The following is a 24,918-nucleotide window of genomic DNA, read 5'->3' as shown; positions in this document are numbered from 1 at the left end:
CATTGTGTAATATGTATTTTATATACAATCGAGAAATCAATAAAATCGCCTTAAAATAAAATATATATCTACAAAAAAAATATACTGCGAACATGCCTTTTCTCTTTCTATACAACAGACTGAACACTGAACCTCATCAATCATGACCGAAAAATACAATATTTACTGCCAAGAAAGTGAATTAGGTACTTAAAAAGTCATCGTTCAGTGCACTTGGACTAAATTGATCTATCATAAATTGAAATATAGGTAATGCCATATACAATCTACAAATTGCCACTGAACACAGAATTGATAGAGTCCATAAATTAGTTCGCTCGCACACGTATACTTCATATACACAATTTAGTTAAAAGCAAGTGTCAATAAATAATGAAATATTGCAGCAAAAATCCGAATAAAATTTGAAATATTCACAGTTTTTCCTTCCACTCGTACGGTATATATCACGTCAGTCTCGGCGGCGAGAAAGGCCGATGAAGCACGGGGGGATTGGAGGGACTCGGCGGTGCTATTCTAACTATACCTCCATGGGGCGTCCCCAGGTGCAGGCTGGTGTGGGGCGGCGACGGCGGCGCCGCCATCCGGTGCGGCGACGCCACCTGGATCCGCAGCGGCGTCGTCAGCTGGTGGCTCGACGTCAGCCGCAGCGCCAGCGGCGTCTCGATCTTCGTATTGTCACCTAACACATCAAAAATTAAAAAAAAAAACGCTATTTTATTTAAACGTTCAGTAAAAATAATAAATACACAGTAAATTAACTAAATAGTCTGCATTATCACGGAGATTACGTAGGTGTGCAAGATTTCAGTACATTCGGACAACATATATCTTATATCTGCTCTGAACTTGAAATCAGCCAATTGTGATTATGCCGATCATTTATCATTTTCTACTGATTAAAATCGAACTGCTTACTTAATGCTTTATTGCTATATAACAAAAAAACTAGAAGAAATCGAGTGGAAAGCCCTTACTGTGTATCCTCAGATTCATCGGCGGCGGCGAGCTGTCCACCCTGATGGGGCTGTGGCTCTTCTCCTGCGTGGAATCGACGTCGATGGGCGACTCGTTCGATGTTAATCTCAAATTGACAGCTGAATTATTGTAATTCGATGTGGTGTCGACGTTGATTGGGGACGAGTTCCTCGATTTGCGGTCTTGACGGAAGCCGGGCGGGGAGTGATTGCCGAAGCGGAATTGCGGGGGCATGGGGCCGGGAGAATGGGGCCCGAAACGAAAACTGGTGATGGGTGTGGGGGAGTTGGAAAAACGCATGGGACCTGGGGACGAGATGGGGGGAGAGTGCGCTCCGAGGGAGATGTCCGAGTCGCTGTCGGACGGCGTGGGGCTGAGGGGCGGCTGCCGGCCGCCGCCACCGTGGTGGGCCAGCTGGGCGGCGAGCTGCTGCTGTTGCATCCTGGCAGAAAAACGGAAAGTTGAGGAGTGGAAAAAATAAAACAGATTTAATTTATTTGCGCGAATTATTAAAAAACAGTTCGAGCGTCAAATGGTACTTTTTTTTCTTTAGTAGGTAGGTATTTCTAAAATGGGCATTTGTTGTCATTTAACAAAATTCTTCATTCCTATTTCCTTTCTTTAAATATAGGTACGTTTAAACTTCTTAAATTACTTATTTTCCTGAAGATTATTGCAAAAAGCGACTAAATAAAATTTTTTACCATTTTGAGATCAGTGTTTTTGTGCTCTCTTTAAGACCTATCGTTTGCTGCAGAAAAAAATCATGCTTCATAAGCAGATGTGAATTTTTTTAAACCCAAAATATTTTGTTTGCTGTAGAAACGTACACCAAGTAGAGTCAGATGGTTTCTTTTTTTAACATTCAAAACTGAACATCTTCATAAAATACGTCCTTATATTGAAAAATCATACTTTTTTATTTTTATTAGGAAACTTATTAAGATAGCCAACGATTCAATTACAGCTTTAATAAAGTGCCATGACAGTTTCAAAATTCCTTTTCCACGACTTTTTACTGCCAGAGCAATAATAATAGCAACAGAAAATTCGTATGAAAGTCTGAAGAATTTTTTTTGTACTTGAAGATAATTTATAGATTTCAGTCTAACGGTGCTTTTTTCTAACTTATATTCCTAAATTAAAATTCATATTTTGGTTATAAGTCATTTTTCAAAAAAATTCTCGAACAAGTCGATTTTATTTATTATTTATTTATCATTTATTTATAATGTCATGCGTTTTTGAGTTGTAACATCGTTCTTAATTTTGTCTAATAATAAATGACATTTTTGTTCGCTGTTTTAAATAGTACACATCTAATGGTAATAAGAAAAATAAAATAAAAAAATGAAATAAGAGAATAAAAAAATAATAAAATAAAAAAAATATTCACAAGTAAACATAATAGACTTTATTTTTTGTTCTTGGATTATGTCATAATCGGCAATTGTTTTTTTATATTTTTTGTATAATTAGGAAGAAAACACTTAATATGACATCTAAAAACTAAAAAATTTATAAAAAACAATTGCCCCTTTTAAAAAGAAGCAAAAACGAAAGGATAAAGCTTTTGAGTAATGCTTTATAACTTCTTCAATTTATTTTTGGTTTTTTAATATTCTTTTGCATTATTTTTAAATTTTTTATAGTTATCAAAAAAAAAACATCTGTACAAAGTAATACATTAATCAAAAATGTCTGTTCTCATTTAAAAAAATTAAAAAAAAGGTTAGGAAAGAAGTGTTTGAGTTTAGTTTTATTTTTTATTTAGTTTAACCATAATTATTGTAGTAAAGTAATAAATATCTCAGTAGAATTAAAGCTCATGTAATCTTTATTGTAATAGTAAGTATAGATTTTTTTACAAATTGCTCTTGCGTTTTGTTTAAACATTCTGTAAAAATGTGCTAAATTTTTAATTCTTGTTGTAAATGTAAAGGTTTAGTATTTATTATTATTATTTATTATTATTATTATTATTATTAACACTTATTTGTTTTATTCGTATTTTTGTTTTGTTTTATTTTTTCTTTTATCAAACAGTGATTAGCCAAAACAAGCTGGGTTTTACTGACATTGTGATTGTATCCAGGTAATGCTCCACATCTTATTGTGAATTCTGATTTTTTTTCCGAGTTTGTTCGCATTATTCACCCTTGCTCTATTGAAGTTTACTACTTGCACTTGCTTGAAAAATCGTGGATGATTTTAACCCCCTTTAGTAGTTTTTTTAAATTGTGCGCAAGTTTTATAAACTCTTGTATCAAGCGGGATGTTTGTCGTGTAGTTTGCGTACTGTTGTTTTAATGAAATTCTGATCGCCGGCTTAATGAAATTTTTATTTGATTATTTCGGGCTGAAAGAGGTTGTGGTTGATATTAAGTCGGGTTCTACCACATCTTTCGTCGCCGCTACCAAAACTCATACACCGAATTAACTCGATTAGGTATTGAAATGAACGCTTCGGGGTGTGTAACGAGACCTGGCTAATGCTAATCGAGTTTGTTTAGAGAATAGCCTGTTAACATCGACTGCCTTCAAAGACCGAACATTACAGTGAAGATATATTGCAAATTATTACGCTTCGTATAGACAATGACTTTAATCGCTTTTGTTCTCTTGATACATGCACACATGAGTGATTTCTAATTATTCGGAGAGAATAGCTTCGGCGAACGCTCAATTTTTGACCCATCTGTACTCGAGTAATCTACCTATTTGACTATTACCAGGTCCTGACAAAAGGCCGCTCATGTTACACCATGGGTACAGGCCCGCATTTTCGAGCCCAAAAACTGAATGAAACCGATCTGCTCGCATTCTTCTGTCCCATAATTGCTCCCAAAGCACAAAAGCCTCGAACAGATCACTTTCAAGCCCCCACAAACGGCACAATCAGCCAGCAAATAAAATATTAAGTCATACTCGCTTCTAGCTGCATTTAGTATTCAAATTTAGCGATGGTATCACATGACTGGAGCACCGCCCTAATTACCATGTATCGATGCAGTGCCCTTTGTACAGCGGCGCAGGCCATGGAAACAAACGCGACATATCCATTTAGAAAACATGGCCGCTTTTGTTCGCATTTTTTCACTACCACGCCTCGTGCGATGATACCAGTCTGAGATAATAACGACGATTGATCCATTTTTTGGGGAGGAAAGTCTGACGAGAGATTTTCGACCTGTCAGAACGTCAGTTTTAATATGACAAGCCTCTGACAAGGGAAACAGTAAGCTGGAAGTTACTTTAAAACCTCGAAGGGTATTAACATGGAATTCGGGCTCATTACGCCTCTTTGGGAACGACATGCTGAGAGGGGTGGTCTGTTGGGGGACCGAACACGAATTTACACAAATCGACACGTTTTGATGAGCTGACATGAAAACGGGCCAAATGGCTCATTTTGGAAAAATTTCGAAAAAACACAAAGCAAAGACCACACTAAGATAAATAAATACAGTAAAATCTCCCAATTGTCCGTTGTGGAGAGATGTCCGCTAATGGGAGCTGGAAATTTTAATATAGATTTTGAAATGTCCGTTGTGAAGAGGTGTCCGTTATTCGGAGGTTTCACTGTAGTATAACTAACTGACAGATGAATTTTCCCAAGCAATAAAAAATTATTGAACAAAAAATTTCTTGCAGTCTGTTATTTTTAACATTTAAACTATAAATCGTAATATTCTAAAAAATATTGGTTTACATTTAAGATAACTTAACTAGTAAAAAATTGTTCTTTTGAGTACGAGCCGCCTATGCGTTAACAAACTTATAGGACCTGGGGCTAGGTCACAATAATTTGCGGATTTTTGTGTATGTGTTTGATTCTTTGTCCATTAAGAAATAATTATAATTAAGTATGGCTGCTATTATTAAATAAGTGGGACAATAATTTGAATGTAAATTTCCAAACGAGAAAAAAATGCCGTAAACAAGATAAAAAGGAATCGAGTCGTTAAAAGTTTGAGTTAATTGTTATTATTTGAAGGAATTTGTTTAAAAAATATGGAAAGATTTGGCCAATGATGGGAAAACCTGAAATAGATGGAATGAATTAATTGAATGTAATAGACGAGATCGTCTCTAACCGGATCAGCAACATGTAATAAATTTCCGTTAAGTGCTTAATTTTCCGGTGACACAGAATCTGTCAGTGGTAAAAATAATAATCCACTTGTAATGATTTAATCAAGTTTTTTACGATACCGGGGTTATTTTCCCATAGCAATTAAGTGCACATATTTAGTAACTTGTATCACGCTCGACTAAAAACGTGTGATTCGTAACAAGAAGGATATCTCTTACATGTGTAATTAATAAAGATAAAACTAGTTTCACATTAATCCTCATTAAGCCTTCACCGTGCTAGATACTACTATTTACTTACTAGTTTCGATGTAAATTTAATTGATTTGAGCGTAGATAATGAGTGTAGAATTACGGATGCAAGGCGAATTAGTGCCCTAGACCATAAACAACAAAATCTGCTCAGCGGCGAAAAATAAAAATTGTCCAAAAACCCGTATACCTATGCCGTACCGTATCACATGTCGGTTAAACAGGCCGTAATTTGAGACCCGACCGTGCTGAAAATTAAAGAAAAGCTGATCAAATCTACCGGATAAATGAGCCCCTTTCGACGGCTCAAATTACAAGCTTGAAATGAATATAGAACATTTCATGCCGCTCTTTGTAATTACGTTGTGGTTTATTTCAAGTACCGGCCAATTTTTTCTCCGACTTATTCCAGTCAAAATATTTGCACAAACCCCTCGAAACTTTCTCAAGACGTATTTGAAAACACTTTAACAGTTTGTTTAGTTAAATAATAGACAAGTACATATTTTTGTGTGCACAGTAATTCAAGCTGGGGTAGTTCTATTTTACCTACTAGTGATATTCCACACATGTTGGCAGTCTTGCCGGAAGTTTGGCGCCACTGAGCCTCGTTTGTTTTTCTCAACCCTGATGGGGACCGAAGTTGCATTGTCATTCCTGCGATAACATCGGTTTTAATCCACTCTTTGGAACCACTCGCTCCTTAATCAGACATTGACAGTTGCTTTTTTGACACTGAATTGTGCAGCTACCACGGAATTCAATTCTACAAACGTTAGACGACTGCCCTCAGCCAAACCCTAACAAAGTTAAAACTCTATTATCGTTGAGACTCGCTCTGATTCACGTTCTGTGTGCGATATATACGAGTTCATTTTCATAGACCCCACATTGGGGCAACTTTGATTCATAATTTGCAAATCGCTGCCACAGCAAAATTCGGAACAAGCTTTACAAACAATGAATTTTTTTAAATATTACCTATTTTTGCATTTATCTGCAATTTTCTCGAAAACTATTAGTAGGAGAACAATAGTCTTTTTTGAAAAAGATAGATCATGAAAAGAGCTTTCCAACGATAATAAACTTCATAGAGTTATCTCTAATAGTTCCGGAGTTATTGCTCGATAAATGATCCAGGTACTCGAAATCGACCAAAATCGCAACAAAAATTGAAAAAATCATACATCAAAAAAATCGAACATATGGACTTTTTTTCGATTATTAAAAACTCTAGGCGGATGTAAAGGCATATAAAAGTCCAAAAAACTATGATAGAACGAGTTTTAAAAAAATTAATTTTTTCACCTCTTTGAAGGTAAGGGAAATTTTAGCAAAAAAATTGAAAATTTTAAATCTCGTGAAAAGTTGATGTAATACAGAAAATGAACCGCTGAATTCAATAAAACAAACCGCATTGCTCTACGACTTTTAGTTTTTGAGTTATGAATTTTTTTGTTGAATAAAATTTTCCACTATAGATATTGCTTATCTTAATTTGTAGCAAAAAACTTTAAAAGTTTAGATCTCGTTAAAAGTTGGTTCAATACAGAAATTGAGCCGATAAATTCAATGGAACAAACCGCATTGCCCTGCGACTTTTAGTTTTTGAGTTATGAATTTTTTTTTTAATAAAATTTTTCACTATCGAAAATGCCTATCTTAATTTTTTGCAAAAAAGTTTAAAATGTTAGATCTTGTTAAAAGTTAGTATAATATAGAAAATGAGCCGCTGAATTCAATGGAACAAACCGCATGGCTCTACGACTTTTAGTTTTTGAGTTATTAATTTTTTGAAAAATAACTCGGCGCATCCACCATTTTTCAAATTAAAGTAAAATAAATTACGGCAATACTGTTCGAAAAGTGAAACTCTTTTAATTTTAAGTTATGTAAAATAATCTGAGAAATCGATTGGCGTTGAGAAAAGCGCCAAATTCTTAGTAGTTTTTCAGTTATAAATTTTTTAAAATTTTACAAATTTTTGCATTTATCTGCAATTTTCTCGAAAACTGTTCGTCGGAGAACAATAATCTTTTTTGAAAAAAATAGATAATATAAAGAGCTTTCCGACAATAATACACTTCATAGCGTTATCTCTAATAGTTCCGGAGCTATTGCTCGACAGATGTTCCGGGTACTCAAAATCGACAAAAACTGCGACGAAAATTGAAAAAATTAAACATCAAAAAATTGAACATATGGATTTTTTGTGGACTTTTAACAACTTTAGTGGGTTGTTAAGACATAGAGAAGTCCATAAAAATTTGCTGGAGTTAGTTTAAAAAAATTTTTTTTATCATCACTTTGAAGGTAAGTGTATTTATTCAGGAAATTTGAGCAAAAAAATTGAAATTTTTAAGTCTCGTGAAAAGATGGTATAATTCAGAAAATAAGCCGCTGAATTTAATGGAATAAACCGCATTGCTCTACGACTTTTAGTTTTCAAGTTATGAATTTTTTTGTTGAATAAAATATTTCACTATAGATATTGCCTATCTTAATTTTTAGCAAAAAACTTTAAAAGTTTAGATTTTGCTAAAAGTTGGTTTAATACAGTAAATGAGCTGCTAAATTCAATGGAACAAACTGCATTGCTCAACGACTTTTAGTTTTTGAGTTATGAATTTTTTAAAAAATAACTCTGCGCATCCACCATTTTTCAAATTAGAATAAAATAAATTACGGCAATACTATTCGAAAAAATGGAACTTTTTTGATTTTATTTTATGTAAAATAGTCTGGGGAATCAACCAGCGTTAAAAAAATTGCCAAATTCTTAATAGTTTTTTTAGTTATAAATATTTAAAAATTTCACAAATTTTTGCATTTATCTGCAATTTTCTTAAAAACTATTAGTCGGAGAATAATGGTCTTTTTTGAAAAAAATAGATAATTCAAAGAGCTTTCCAACGATAATAAACTTTATAGAGTTATCTCTAATAATTCTGGAGTTATTGCTCGATAAATGTTCCGGGTATCCGGAATCCCTGGTACGGCCTTTTTTTTTTATTTTAACAACTCCAGAAGATTGTAAAAGCATATAAAAGTGTATAAAACTTTTCTAAAGTAAATTTTAAAAAAAATATGAAGATGTTTGCCTTCAAGAAACGACTTTTAGTTTTTGACTTACGAATTTTTTAGTAAAGACCTGAAAATAACTCTATGTGATGGCCACTATAATTTGGTTCTTCATTTTTATCATTTTATGCACCGTTTTCAAGATATAAGCACAAAAAAAAACAATTTTGACTTGTATGTAATTCCAATTTTGTTTGTGTGCGGGCAAATGTCGTAATTTCATCATTGACTCATCATAAACCGCCTGGGAATCAGTGGACTAGATTATAACTGGTCTTGAAAATTAAACAGTAATCCCTGGCAGTCAGCTCAAATATCAGGCGTTTCAGTGGAGATTAATTTAAATGGACACGCACACGCATTAGCGTGAAATATGTATAACAATGTTAATTAAATAGTGAAGCATCGATACTTGACAAGTTGTTGGTGGAACGAACGAGCAGCGTCCCCTCGTGCATCTCATTTGGTACTCTTTCTATCAAGATATTTGCGAAAGCAATCAACCCTCATACAAACAAAAATCCAAACTAAATCCGTCAACAGTACAAAGGATTCAGAGTATCAAAGAGTGTAGGGTATAAATTTTAAATTTGATTTAGCGCCAGTTCAAAAGCAAACTGAATGTTTCATTGTGGAGGCCCGAGTTGGATCGTTCACAATTGGCTTAACTTGTCAGATATTGTTTATCAAAAATTTTAATGAATGCTGTTTTACTCCCTGATATTAAATTTCTCATTCGGCGTGAACGAAATTTTCAAAATGAATTATTTCAAGTGTCAGCTCGAAATTCCCACAGTCACGAATAATAATCACAATAACCACTCGACTTCCGACATTTCTATTACAGCACATCGCTATTGTATCGACGCATTTCATACAATTTTAACTTATGCAAGCGCGAAACAATGGGCTGGAAAAGAATAACAATTCCTCGAGATTAATTCCGAAATAGAGAAGGGTTGTTAATAGTCCCTGTAAAGGGCGTTTTGTGTTTCCATAACACAATAGAGTTCACTCATATCATGCTGGTTTTGTTGTCGATTTTAACTCGAACTGATTCAAATGTCAGGCCGGCGTGTGAAAGCCCCGATCAATTTTTCAATAAGTTTCACTGTTTAAAGCAGTGTCTTTTTGTCTGGTTTAACGCAGCTCTGCCTCGCCGCGATTTATCGATCGTCTCCGTATTTCCGCGTAGCAGCAGCAGAAAAAGAAACTTTCCTCTCGCGATTCTCGTCCAGATGTACCGGAATGGTAATTTATAACCGTCGGTGTAATTATTGTCGGCGATTTATCGTTGTAAACGTCAAACGAAGGTGAGATAATGGTTAAACATTCTTCGGATGCGGTAATGATCTTTTATTAATCAGTTTGTATTATGTCCGGTATTGTTCTCGACCACGTGTTATTCGGCTGTCATTCAGGCATTGTGCGGTGACGGATAGAGCTATCAACAACTGACGACCACATTTATCGGTGTTATAGGGCGGCAATCGCCGCTCTCTGAGACGGGAGGCTTCATTAGCCGGGTTCGTGGGCCTGCTGAGGAAGGTCACCAGCTCATTTGTCATCAACACATTCTGCCAAAGCTCAGCTGGAACGTTTTGTTTCACCACGATACACGCTGAGGAAAAAACCAATTACGGAGGGAAAGTGGACAAAGGAGAAAATCAACAGACACATTCCTAATACGCCAATCTGCCACAACACGGCATCCAGAACATTTTTTACATTTTCTCTAGTGCACTGGTCTAGCACTTGAGTATGGAATTTGTTTAGTTAAAATGTTCTATTAATGTGTTTTTTTGCTTGAAATACATATTTAGCAGAAAATATGAAAAATATAACATAAAAATACAAAAATATATGTATTTAATAAAAATACATAGCTAACTATTACAGTAAAACCTCTCAAAACGGACACCGATGGAGAATCTTTAATTGTCCGTTGTGGAGAGGTGTCCGCTAATGGGAGGTGAAATTTTAATATATTAAAATATTTTATTACGTTACTACAAGCATGTCCGTTGTGAAGAGGTGTCCGTTAAGCGAATACTCGTAGTTATTAACCACATTCACACGTATATAATTTGTCAATTTTTATTTATTTATTATTACAATCGAAAGTTTTTTCAAACTGTTAACTCTTTTGCAGTTTTTAAAAACAAAAAAAGTGCTGCAGTAACCTGATGTGAACTATTTGTACGAGTAATATTAACAAATATTGTTATTTTTATAACAAGGGAGGAAAGGCATGTATTCTCTCCCAATAATGAATGATGTAGTAATTAGCGCAGTAAATCATCTAAAGGAAAGAAGAGGCTTAACTGCATATGATTTTTTCGAGGGCTTTATCAGAAAATATCGTTTTTCACTTTCCAAATATTTGACAAAAGTACGTTATTTTTAGACACAGGATCTTGGGAAACTTTTTTAACTCTCAAATTTTAAAGGTTTTTCTTGAAACTCCAAATAAATTTGTTTCGTTAAAAATGTAAGCACCTATTTCACTTTTTTTTACTTTTCCTAAGTTCCTAAATTGACTTGTTGTATTCTAAATGTCTATCCTAAAGTTGTGTTTAACCTTCCTAATATAAAAAAGAGTATTTTTTTATTTTTTTTATTGGCATTTTAATTAATTTAATAATTTTTTACATTTATATATAAATAAGTTTTGTTTTTTGGACTTTCAGTCTTTCAATCTCATTGTTTTTTTCTGGTGTTTCATTCACGCAGTTTTTAACTTTCCCAGTATTTCAGAGAAATTTTCCCATATTTCATGTCCATTTCCTATTTTTTTCAGTTTTTCGTGGTTTCACTGTCTTCGATAATTGCAGTTTTCCAATTTTTTACTGTTTTTAAGTCTTTTAATTCTGAAGATTCACGATGACTTGCTCTGTATTATTTTAATGAAGCCACTTTGAAAAAAAAACTTACTTTTTTCCTCTGAAATTTTTGTTAAATAGAGCTGAAAAATTTTAACGGTAAAATAAAATAATTTTACATTAGCAAATTTAGAACAATATTTAAGTTCAACAATTAATTAATTTCTTTAAAGCTTTTTCTTTGTGACTAAATTTTAAGTAATTACAATACGTATTTTGTTTTATTTTTTTTCGTAATGGAAGTTATTGCATTAAAAATTATGTTTTTATTTTTTCTGCAGTAGGAATTAATAAAAAAATATATCCTAAATGGCCAGATTTTAATATGTAATGTCTGTTTTTTTACCTTTTCCGACACCTAAATAAAGTTTTTAACTTTTTAAAAATCCGATCCCCTAGTTATTTCCTCCCGAGGAGGAAAAATGGGAGAGAAAATACGTACTTTCATAAAATAATTGGAAGGTGGAAAACAATATTTATTGATAGACTGGCGAAAAAATTTAGGTATTTCATCAAGAAATTACGTTCCATAAATAATAATCATTTGCTATATTTACAAGCAGGCAAAGTAATTTTTTTCCACACATATGTAAAGGAAAATATTTCTTTGCCAACACCATTTTATCCCAACAATTTTTACACGCAATACTTATAACAATATATGTTTGCTATGCCAATAAAGTAGTGAGTGGAGTGGAAAATAAAAAAAAGACTGCTTTAGAGATAGCAGAATTGTTGGATATAATTTTTTGTTGTAAACACAATATTATTTTAAATAGCTGATGTTTTTTACAATAACGTTTGCTTGAAAATCACAATGAAATATATGTAGTAACTTTAAAACAATAAAAATATAATCAAATGTGAATTGTTTCACTGAAATTTCATCATTTGAACCATTTCTCTTTTTAACAATATTTTTTATAATTGGGACAAATTTGTTAAATAATATCTATTGTAAATCATAAAATTTCGATGATTTTTGTGCAACTGTTATGCACAAACATATGAGACTCATTACACCTAAGACGTTTTTCTCTTAATTACTGTGATTCTGAATGTAATAAACCTGGCAATGTTTTGATGGCACTTTAATTTCACCTTCCTGAAGGTTAAAAAATAGCAGATGTACTTAAAGGAGTGGAGTCAATAATATATTAAAACTAAACTAATTAAAACAATAATTGTGATATTTACATGTTGCCCCAGTCTCCACACACGGAAAACACATCGAGCTTTACCGTTAAACCTAACCGTTCATACTTCTTGCCAGTTTATTACCATAAACCAGTAAAGAAAATGATTAATTAGTAAACAAAAATCGTTGCTTATTAATCCATCCGCTGATCGATATTAATTAATTTTTTCGTTCCCATCGTCATCAAAGCCGAGGCGTTGTCGAGTCGCCTCCTTATTGTGTATAAACGACACGTTTTGTGTTTGTTTTGCTACTAGAGAAGATTGCTTTCTCGTCTTATCCAAGAAACAATTCTTCCTGTCAGTAAATATTGAACAAAGATTTGAACACAATGACGTGTCCTCGTTAAACTCCATCGTCGCTATCAATAATTTTAAACGACGTTTAAATCGGTTATGGTAACTTCAACAAGCTGTTATTTTAAAGTTTACGAGCGTTCACGGTAACGTAACTGCGATTTTTCCCTAAAGAGTGTCGTAAAATTTTTATTTCTGGCGCATAATGATTGGGAATGGCTCGAAAGCAATCACTTTCAGATTCAATCAGAATAGCGCGGACTGCGTCGGACAGTCCACCTTTCATGTGTCACGAGGGAGTCTTGACTTCGGTTACATTTATAAGGGGCAAATTTATTGAAAAAATAAATGTTATTAGCCCAAGAATGGTAGCATTACGCGTGCTTTCATACTGCGTGTTTATGAACAACAAGGTTGGCGATTTCCTAAACAAACGAGGGTGTCCTATGTAAACAAAACAGAGAGTGGAGCACCTCCAAAGACTGTTCACTTGCTGTTTCAATTCAAATCAGCAATTTTCGCTAATAAGCCTCTCAGCGCTGTTTATTTATTTCGATCGGTTTTGGTGAAGAAACCCGTCCTGTCGCGGACAAAAGAACCCATCAGCAATCGACTTGACCACTAAAGCGCTAACCAAACAAACCGCCAAACACAAATAAACGACACACACAAAGCCCTCCGGAGGTGCCAGAAACAAAAGCTCCGGACACATCTAGTCCGGACTTTTGTCACGGCTCGTTACCGTTACATGCGCGTCAGTTGGATTTGTCGTATTGTGATGTTATCTCGCTGATATTTTCTTAATTATTTCGCGGCGGATGCAAGTCATTCCGGCCTAATCTAAATGAAGATGCTACAGATTTTGAGACAATCACCGATGACCTTAATTGAATATGTTAGGTGGTTTGAAAGGCGTTGAAACATGTGATGCATACCCGGGGTAATAAAATTACACTCATGCTCGGATAATCGATTCTGAAATTAAAAAACGAGGCGAATGATGGAGATAAGAAAATGTTAGATCATTCGATGGTTATTAGGCACGCGGATGGCTCTCGTGAATTAATAAATGCTTTGAAACGGTTTGAGGAGATTAAAAGGCTGATAACGGAGCCAGCGCCAAATGTGGACCCCGAATTTAAATATTGATACGTCATATTATGCTTAAGAGAAATTGACCTGTCATAAGACCGAACATTATAGCCATGACGCCATAAGAAGCTTCTCTTTCTGAAGCCAATTACAAACTCACACATTGTACAAAACAATATTTAAAATTATACGTTGTAATTAGTATTCAGGTGGTTGAAATGGTTTTGCTATGCACTTCCAGTTTGTATAATTAAGTACATTACATATTGCCTGACGGAGCTTAATTAAATTTATTAATTGTATAATTTATTTTTTGCGAATTTATGCAAATTAAATCTTAATCAGAGAGGCAAAAGTAAAGCTAGTTCGCTCCTCATTTCAAATTACATGAATAACATGAGTAATTTTTTAATATGTAACATTAATTTTTTATATACGAGGGTAATACTCAAACCACAGACTTTTTGAAATGACTTTAGATCAGGGGAAGACAATTTAGACTGAATAGTTCTCAAGATCTCGGAAAATTCTTTAAAAAATTAAAACATGCAAGAGCATTGTGAAATGTCTTACAGCAGCAAAAATAAATTTTCTTAGATTCATTCAAATTTTTAACTTCGTTTTGCCTTTTTCCAAGTATGTACTAAATATCGCTCAGATATGGACTAAAAAATTCACTTGAGTTTACATCGAGATATTAATTTTCTTCATATGTTTTCTACATTTTTTTCTACAGTCAAACTATTTTGGGCTATTGTATAGTTAATTTGAAAAATTAGTCTTTGAAGAAGCATTTACTATAGTTTTATATCTTTCCTTCTGATAAAATAAAAATTCCGTCAATCTTTTACTAACAGTAGAAGCATTTTTTGAAACAATACCTATGAATAAAAAAACATGTCCCCAAAACATCAAAGACCTCATAACAAATGTTGTAAATAACCAAAAAAGGAACTAATCATTAAAATTACCTGAAGCCGGATTCTTCAAAATTCCTTAAATTGCATATTTAATTCCAATATTGATTTTCATAAATTAAAAAAATATTCAAAAAATACGTATACAAGGTAAGTCAATAGTTATTAGGTTATTTCTAACTTGTCCTAAGATGCAATCAAAAATACTAATTGCATTTACCACTTGGAGATTTTGTTTAATTTTTAAAAACCTTAATTGAATCAACAAATAATTTTAAATAATAATAGTCCATAATAAAATTTTAGCAAATCTATTAAAACAAACTTGGTAATACTCAGAACAATGTAATCGTGGATTATTTTGATTTTTTTTAACGATTACCGATCTAGTCAGCTGTAATCAGAATTATTGCATATTAGGGGAAATTCTGAAATAACCCACAGTTGACTCACCCTGTAGGTACTAGGTATTTATTATAAAGCTCGTATATTTTTTTCATCGTTCTCAATTATTAGATGTATTTTCCTGAGCCAACATTTTCAAAATACATAACTAAACTATGTTAGTCTGAATTATTTGAAGAAGTCAAAAGCGAACAAAAATGCAAAAAAAAATCCAAAATCAGTAACCAACAGAATCACATAGTATCTTCCTATAGCCAAAACAAATTACTTAAATACTCAAAATTAGTCAAAAAATTGTCAAATAGGTTGTACATTGTATTTTTAGGCAGAATAACACAAAATAAGCGTTTTGGACGATCACAAATGGACATCAAAATTGTTTTATTATTTTCAAAAATAAAGTTCATCCGAATTTGAATGAAAGTTTACTGAAAATCTTTGTTGGCACAGGTTAGAAAAAAAAAATTCCATAATAAATTAAGCCAAACATGCATTTAATATTCTGTGTAAGTAAATTATCGCGTAAAAAACCTAGTCAAGTGTAGTAGTTCAAAATAATTTTTGTCCTTGTTATGTAAATTTTCGCAGCTGTACATTTGGCTAAGTCTCAGTTTGTCGAATCGCTAAAAATTGTGTGCTCAATATCATCAATAAATTTGTCAGCGTTAGCGCGTGAAGAAAATCCGCCGGCATTAACACTAGTTATTTAAATTCTCGTCGTATTTTCCTTTGACATCAAGTCCAGATGTTGCTTTCTTAGGAAGCGAGGAGTGTTATTGGAGTGTGATACTGGAGTAGGTCGATTGGAGCGGATCAAAGAAGCGAGAATTGAAATCTGCAGGGGATACAGTTCCACTTGGGCTAGAGGCAGTCGGGGGATTCTCGCCTCTTTTGCTTGATACTCCTCGCCACTGACTTGCTCTCTGAGCTTTCTGATCAGGATCTGCATTTACCCTGTCTGCTTTCAAACGAGCAGTCCCCAAACAAAGCCACATTTTTGCCAAAACACTTCGAAAAATTCACTTCAATTGGTTGGGGTTATCGATTGTGTGTGGGGCCGACTGTTGGGAACCTCTGGCCGCCCTAAGCCGGTATTCAGTACGGTGTGCTTTTAGCAAAACACTTCCGAGCCCGACGTTAAGCTTCCACCTTTACACCAGCTTTATAAAGTCGTTATTCACGTAATAATATTGTGCCTGCAGGAAGCTAGGCCCAAATTATCGGGTGTAAAATTTCTCATTACGTAATTAAAGACACGGGAAAAGAATCCTTGTTATTTCCGTGCCGAGATCAAGTCTGACAGCGAATTTGTCGAATCCTTCCCGAAATCGGATTAGAAACACTATCTAGCGGCCAAACTAAGATCGGATCGAGGTTTAAACGAGACGATACGAAGTCTCGCTTCCACTGTGTCGAAATAAGACGCCCTAACAAGACGGAAGATCCGCGCCGGATTTTTCTAAGCCACAAATAGTTATTTTTGCGCCGAAACATTAGATTACATCGAGCTGATCGATCGATAACGGTTAACACGAAAGCACGCCTTACTTAAGAACTCATTTACAACCGCCTTAATGGCAATTTAGACACCGGATATGATGCCAGGAACTACCACCAGATTTTATCTCCATGTCCGGTCACTTCCACCTCACACCCAGCGCGAGGAATGCAACAAGAAAATAATGCCTGGAGAGCAAATAACTTGTAAATATTGTAGAGGGTGGCGCAAAACGCTCGAAATTAAGTGGCGTAAAGAGCCGCCTGCATGAGTGTTGGCAAACATTTCGGGTGTTAAAACACTCGATGCCCTTTTTTAATTAATAGGGAGGGGAAAATAGTAAAAATAGTCCCGTGTCATTAATCATGTCTGACATAAATGTATTAGTATTTGTAATTTATTTGTTTCATGCATATTGCATACAATAATCTATTGTTTAGATTTTATCTCCATTGGATACAACAAATATTTTAGTTTTTATCGTAGGTGCTGTTGTGTGTGTTTTTACAAACGCAATTTGCGTTTCAGATTAATTACAAGCTTTTGTAATTACTCTAAGTAATCTGATATAATTAATTCGTTACATATTTATGAGAATTCAACAAAAGCTGCAATATTTCACGTTTTTTCGCAAATGGCGCATTCGAATCTCATATCCACCCGAGATGAGTACTCATGTCCTGCAGCAATGTGTTAGCGAGGCAAATTGTGTTACCCAAATGTGATTCTTACCCCACAGAGAAGTACATTGTACCGTCGCTTTGTATAACCCTATAATATACTATTACTCTGATTAAGTTAGGGCTGCTTTCCCATAGTTCACAGAACATGAACACATCAAATCTCCCTCGTCATCTCTCCAGCCTCTGATTTGTTTTTTCGATAAATCCGGCCAAAATCTCCAAGTACGCACTTGAATAAATTAATAACCGAACCGTTAATCGGCTTGTTTATTTATTTAAAGTGTACACAAAGGAATTTTAATTTGGTGGCGTAACGACGTGAAACTTGCCATTTTCACTATTCAGACATTAATCACAATTGCTGATAGCACAACTTTCATTCATAACTAGAACAGGAAACGCCTGCAACACTCCGATACTTATCGCCGATTTTCCAAATTTTGCGAAACCAGCTAAGCTGCTCTAATCCTAATCCTTTGTGATCGTCCAAACGATGGGAATAGCCCAAAGTTAAGTCGGATTGGGTTTTCCCAACGAGTTATTATTTCGACGAAGAAAAAATTTCACGGTGGCATCCGACGAATTAAAGTCTGTTTCACGCTAATAAAATAGAAACGACGTATAGTAAGCGGCGGATCGCTGCCTATGCTGTAATAATTACACGTTACCGCTTGATTTACGGCCTATTGAACAAGACTACCGGAATCTTTTATTGCCGGTTGGAGCAGCTCTGTTTACATGCTTATCAAAGTATTATATCACTGTTTATGATGACCGTTTTAGCCGAAGAGGCCAGATTATGTTATTAGGCGAGGAAACACTGCGAGGAAATGGCCAAGTAGGCCTGGTCACGATATGTGACCCATGAAAGTATTTTGACCATTTTGGCTTCTCTACTAACAAATGATTAAATTACACATTTTTTAAAAAAATTTACATAAGTACCTTCTAAGTACTTTTACTCGTAGTTAGCCAACACATTCGTGGAAAGCACTGAAAATCAATTTATTCCCAAAAGTATTTTGAAAAAACAAATGTAAGCTCTAATTAATGATTGTCTATTCATTTTTTTTCAGAGTTTTAAGCTCAGTTTTCTGCAAAAATCAAAAAAATTCCTGAAAAAAATTGAGTTGTGTTAGTACGTATTTTACGAAAAAGAAGAGATTGTCAGTTACAGTCACTGTCTGTTTTGATAGTCTTTCATTTTTGCAAGAATCAAAAAATTTATGATTCTTCTAAAAGTGATCCAAATCGACCAGAATTATTTAATTCTGGCCCTTATATTTGTATTTAAAATGTATAACGATTTTTTGCTTAAAATCACGCTAAATTGCTTAGGAAAACAATTTGAGTTATTCTGAAAATGATTTTAAAAATGCTTTTAATCAAAATTGCTTCGGCTTCTTCAAATAAATAAAGAGTAACAAACTAGAAGTTTGTGGACACAGTGTTTTTTGTCCATTTCTCTAATTATATTTTTTGGGTTTAAGAACTTCTTAGATTTTTTTTTATTGTCAGTCGATTCAAATTCTTTTCGAAACATCTCAAGGATTACAACGCTCTTCATAAAATAATAGAATAATTTTATGCTTCAGATCTTGTATTTCTTCCCATTTTTTAAAACTAGAATGTTTGAATATCTAATAAAAACGGATTAACTATATTTGTGGATTTTTATTTTATTTTTTTTTGTTTCTTATTTTTATTTTTATTTATGTTTAAGTGACGTTAATCTATTCTTGATTGTGATCAACTTTTCAAAATAAAAATTTTTCTTCATTTTTATTTCTATTTTCATTGTTCTCATTTGTCGCCAGGAGATTAGATATAGGTAGAAGAGCAGCAGACAAGTTGTCCTAGCTGTTGAATGAAACTTTCCTTACTTATTTATTATGTTTATTACTTTTCTGTTAATAAAGACATTACCACCAAATTTTAATGGATACAATGTACCTAATAAATCGTTTTATTTCGCTATTTTTTTCAGCAACCCTATGATATTTTTATAATTCAAAAATGGTTCTTACAAGACATTTTATGAAACATGTTTGTAAATATCTATGTTTTCTCTGAAAAAAAAAACAAAGAAATCAAGCTTACTTATTATTATCTTCCATTTTGTTGGTTTATTAAACTAACTTAAACTTAAATTTACTTACTAGCTAAGTGATCGCAATATAATTTAATCAACAATAAAAATTAATTATTTTTTAAACGGTTTTCTAGAAAATAATTCCCAGTGTTGGCACATATACAAATTGTGTTTTTTTTGATAAATTTTATTTTTTTTAAATTCATAAAACTACTAAAGTCTGATAGTAAAATTAAAATTAATTATTTATCATTGCGTTAGGAAACGATTACTTAGTGTAAAACATAAAAACATTAAAAAATAATGAAAACTGAAGAAGGAGCTCCAGCAGATTCCTTTTCATTACCTTAAACCTTAAGTTTATTATCCTATCGACATTACATGCTCGTTAAATTGACTTTCAATTGATTATTGAGTTTATTCTATTTGTTTTATGCAGGATAATTGATAATATAAACAAATTCTTAAAGTTCAATATTTTGGGAACTTTATATTGGAAGAAAAAAACAGTCGTATTGTCCAAATCTAATTGTATGTTTTTATTTTTATTTTTAAAATTTTGTATAGGTCTCAACATTACAGAGATTACAAATAGCACATTTAACTATCTTTTTGCTGTTTAAAATTAATTAAGCGTTTGGCATTTAACAAATTAAAATTTTAATAAAATTTTGATTTAGCAATTTCACAGGTAATCAACGTTTTACATGAATTTTTGCCATTTAAATTGAATCAAAACTGTTTTGGCTAATTGCACTGTTATTTTGTACACACAATTTTATACTTTTCAATTTTTCGCTATTATTTCTCTTGATTGTTTCACAGTAATGTAATTTTGTACTAATTTGAGCTTGTTTAATTGTTTGGTATCTCAAATAGAAACCAGGCCCAGTAGCAGCTACCCGTGTTATCCACGGCCTTCACTTAAAGTTTCCTCCCGAAAGTAAATATTTCACGTGCGGTAAGCACCTAGTGATTAATCTGCTCCATCTCGCATCCCAGCGAGATTTACGTCCATCCCAAGCCATTAATTAGTTATTCGCCTTCTCGGCAATAAATAAGCTCACCTATTCTTAGCGGCGGCCGCTCGATCCCGCTGCCTCCGGTTCTTGAACCAGTTCCCCACTTGCGTCGGCGTCAGTCCCGTCGCTTGCGCCAATTCCCTCTTCTTCGTCGGGTTCGGATACGGGTCCTGCAGATACCACTCCCGCAACAAACTCCTAGTCCTTTCCTTAAAACAGTGCGTTTTCTGTTCACCGTCCCAGATCGTCCTCGGCCACGGGAACTTTTTCCGCACTCGATACTTGTCGACCGGCCCCAGCGCCCGTCCCCGGAGCTTCTCCGCCTCCTGGTAGTGCGCCAGCTGCCAGATCTCCTGCAGCTTGTGGTGCGAGCTCTTGCTGAACTTGTTCGACTCCAGGATGGAGTACAGCTCGCGGAAGTTGCCGCTGTGGAAGCAGACGATGGCGCGCGCCCGCAGCACGGCCTCGTTCTTGTTGAGCTCGCCGATGTTGGGGTGGGCCACCGGCAGCGACCAGAGGAAGCGCGCCAGCCGCTCGATGTCGCCGCTCTCCTCCAGGGTCTCGCAGACGGCGGCCACCTGGGCCACGGTGAAGTTGAGGGTGGGCAGCGCGAACATGGGGTTGGGGACGAGCGGCGCCGGCGCCACGGGGATGGGCACGCTGATGCCGGGCGACGAGGACGTCTCCGAGTGGTTGCCGGAGCCGGGGCCGGAGCTCAGTCCGGAGCCGAGTCCGAGCGCCATATGGGTTGCCAGCTTGGGCTAGTGCACCATCACACGCACCTTGCCAGGTGGAGGCCGCGGTTACACTGAGGCGAGACTGCCGAGGCGACCATTGGCGCGGACGGGGATGGGACTCTGGTTACTTGGTTACAACCAGGCCAATGGGAGCGAAATTGGAGGGGAGTGGAGGAGCGATGGGAGGAGTCGGTGTCACTCAAAAGTGTGGACTTGTGGAGGCTTTGTGCCGGATAACGAGAAGTGATGGATAAAGTGGTGTTCTCTTATAGATGATGTCGACGGAATCGCGGACGAGATACGCCTTTTTATGGACGAGGATGGATCGCTTTTCGGGAAGAAATGGGTAATGGTGGGTTTACGAAGGAGACACGGGGTGTGGATGAAAGCTCAAGGTTTAGAAAAACAACCATGTTATTGAAACTTTTAAGTCTTTATTATAATTCAAGTGGAAAAAAAAGTACAATTTTTCTCAATGGAAGGTATAGGTACGTAATTTATTCCATGTATCACATGATCATAAATGTCCCAATCGAAACGCACAATGTCTTTAGCTACATACTAGTACAAAGGTGGTAGGCATGCAAATAAATAAATGACAAAAAAATATCACCTTATCTACCTATTTAAATTTCATTTCAAACCTTTAGGACCGGTGTACACAGAAGCGTCTTTAATTTAATCCCCAATTAAATCCATGATTAACTGATCACATGACCAACTTTGGTTCATTCGCGTTGTTAACTTTTAACAACGAATTAAAATTTAATTTTCTTAGATTTTCTAAAATTACACTGCATTTTTAAATTTTTTAAAGGCCAATTAATATACCTAAGTTCTGCACTAACGACTCTGTTATTGACCATTGCAAGTTTTGCTATATTTTTGTACTAGGTATAAAATTTTTTTAAATGCTTTATTTTCAGTTTACTTGACTTACTTTGGCTTTCACTGTATACTTACTTTGAAATACCTACTAATACAATGTGTTTTTAAATGATTGTCATCTAGTTAACTTTGAAATTGGTTTACATGTAAAAATATGTGCTCTGCTCAAAACTGTCACTTGTGAAATTCACAAATTGTCAATTAATTAATCTTAAAAAGTTCGTTAAAATACAACTAAATTGTTACACTGTGCAAGAAAACACTTATTATTGAAGTTTATTTCAGAAATGGAGACTCAATAAATGGAAAATAGTAATATTCGGTGTCTAAATGCCTGTCATTAGTTCAATAAAGCGGAATTTCTGATTTTACATGAGAAATTCACAGACGACTAGATGAAAAACACACATTATACAATCATTCACACATAAATCAGCGTCAAATATTAAGTAATAATGAAGTTTTTCTCTATCGATGTTAATTTTGTATAATAAATATTAATTAATTATTATTAAATCATCTAATATCGTTGTTAAACAAACGATGTTTATAAATAATGCTTTATCGCGTAAATTTTTTTATTGAACACTAGAAATTAATTGATTATTAATTAAATTGATTGTTATTAAATTAAATGATACCACCCTTCTGATGATTTCTGTATTTTTATTGGTTTTTGAGACAGATTATATGTTAAAAATATACCTACATTCAAAAGGCTCACCCTGTATTTCAAGTGTGCTCCCTATGTAATTTTTCATCTAAGCTGCAGATTTTTGGCTAACAACAAATATAACATTTCAGCTTAGCACGAAATTCAAATTATTATCGAAGATTAATTATTCAAGTAATTTTTAAGAATCTAAAATTATAGCCAATACCTAATAGCCAAAAATGTAATTTTAACACATGTTTTATTTTTCAACTTTCAGCCTCAGCCAAAATCGCAGAAACCTATAACGATTTTTTGAGAACAAAAATAAATTATGAATTATTTTATTCAAGAGACCATAAATTTTTCATATTGAAAAAGGACAGTTAAATAATTTTTTTGCCTCATTTAAAGGCTTATTTTGCTAGCACTTTTCAATTAAATTGATTTAATTCTAACAACAGAGTGAATCAATTAACCTAGATATGGGTTATTTCTGAAATTGTCTTAGATGTAGATATCCAATAATATGCTAATTGTAACTGTTCAGATCCGTAATTGTTAGAAATAGCAAAATTAATTCAAAATTGATTTATGAGTGAGATTTTTTTGTTTTAAAAATTTAATTATGAACTACGTAATAATGTTTAAAAGATAGAACGAACCAATTTTGATTTAATTAAATTATTTAAATATTAAATGTGGCATAAAGTGGTAAGTTTACCTAAGTAGGATTTTTGGTTGCAATTAGGAAATTTCAGAAATAAACGAGACAATGTGGAATCACTCCATAAAACACTTTCTTGTAATCATACATTTTTTAAATGAATGAAACGAGTTGCTTCGTTTTGCTTGTTCTTCCGTTCAATTAAAAATAATTTGGCTGTTGGGCTTTTTGCACTTAAAATTTTTGAAAATGTGTCATCGTTGATAATTCCACAATTCCTCTGGCAATTCCAGTCCATTTTCGTTAAAGCGATGCCGCCATCACCTTGACCGGTGCATTTGCCGCTCAAATAGTTATTTAATGGCATTCGGCGTAAAGTGGTTCAGATCAATTAAAAAAGTATTTTCGATAATAAAACCCATGTATATCTTTGTCAGCAAATCGCCGAAAAAACAAGTTTTGAAATTCTTCGCCCGTATCAATATTTGGAAACAAAATAATTAAACGTAAGACATAATTGCAGAGCAGAAACACTCCAAGTCGAACACAAAGCAATTACCGCTTAATAGAAATCACCTTTTAAGTGTCCTAAAAATAAAACTGTCGAAACAGCGTCTAATGAAGATGCACAAAGGGACGTGACTGTGACATGAGACACTTGCGTTTTTCTCATTTTTGTTATAGCGGTGGTTGGCGCCATCGCCCTGTCTATCTAAACAAACTCCGGATCACAGCTCCGTCTCGATCCACGTCAAGAGCTTTTATTTGTTTTAATATTTCCAGTTAAGGCTATTAGGGAGATTACGGACCGCCGAGGTAGACACAAACAACCCAAACTCATTAAAAAACTTGGGTACTCGTCCTTTTACTTAGACAAAAATGGTTAAAAACGTGATGTAATTTGCAAGCAATATCTGCTGAGAAAGTTCAACGAATTCCCCGAGTTGGAGGTGTAATTTCGCGTTGATTACGGAGTCATCTCTAGGAGTATAAGACCGTACACGTGGCAGGATCACCCGTTCGTCTGATTGAATGAGCTCTAATTGCTGCGATACATTATTGATGGAGTTTAAAGCGTCTCACAATAGTCGCAACGAGCTCTGAATTCTGACAAAGCGACGATCGACGATCTAAATGACATCATAAATATTGTAATTTCCCCCACGGGACGCTCCTCCAACCGGAAAATTGTCTCCGGATCTCCCTCGTGGCAAGGCTTCACTTGCGCCCTCACCTAAACTGTCCCAAGTCGACTGACAAGTGCCGACAACGCTATTATCATACGACAAATCGGGACGTCACACCCCACATTTAAATGTGGAAATATATTTCACATCTAGACCGAATTTAGTGCACATTAACCCCTACTTCACCTAACAGTTATTATATTCTTGTGTGGGAACGAAATCAATTTGATACACGAAGCGAAAATAAAAATTCGACTTAAGATTTTTTTATTTTATTTAATTTTGCTATTTTTACG

General features: G+C 34.4%; 1 protein-coding gene across 1 annotated transcript; it reads right to left on the bottom strand.

Moving 5' to 3' along the window:
- Window positions 1–446: 446 nt before the first annotated feature.
- On the bottom strand, window positions 447–21,234 carry Six3 (optix). Its single transcript, NM_001113467.1, has 3 exons — window positions 20,537–21,234; window positions 978–1,420; window positions 447–682 (listed from the first exon to the last, which is right to left on the bottom strand). The coding sequence occupies exons 1-3, from the start codon at window positions 21,232–21,234 to the stop codon at window positions 447–449; spliced, it is 1,377 nt and encodes a 458-aa protein (NP_001106938.1).
- Between the last annotated feature and the right edge of the window lie 3,684 nt (window positions 21,235–24,918).

This window comes from Tribolium castaneum, chromosome 4 (assembly GCF_031307605.1).
Source record: "Tribolium castaneum strain GA2 chromosome 4, icTriCast1.1, whole genome shotgun sequence".
Classification (NCBI taxonomy): Eukaryota; Metazoa; Arthropoda; class Insecta; order Coleoptera; family Tenebrionidae; genus Tribolium; species Tribolium castaneum.
This window is presented reverse-complemented; position numbering and strand designations above follow the sequence as displayed.

What these genes read in the sequence shown, in the direction of transcription:
- Six3 (NM_001113467.1), bottom strand. Translation starts at nt 21,234, where the DNA reads ATGGCGCTCGGACTCGGCTCCGGACTGAGCTCCGGCCCCGGCTCCGGC. An exon ending in GCGGCCGCCGCTAAGAATAG is followed by an intron (nt 1,421 to 20,536) that starts GTGAGCTTATTT and finishes TTTTTCTGCCAG; the next exon opens with GATGCAACAGCAGCAGCTCG. An exon ending in GATGAATCTGAGGATACACA is followed by an intron (nt 683 to 977) that starts GTAAGGGCTTTC and finishes TTGATGTGTTAG; the next exon opens with GTGACAATACGAAGATCGAG.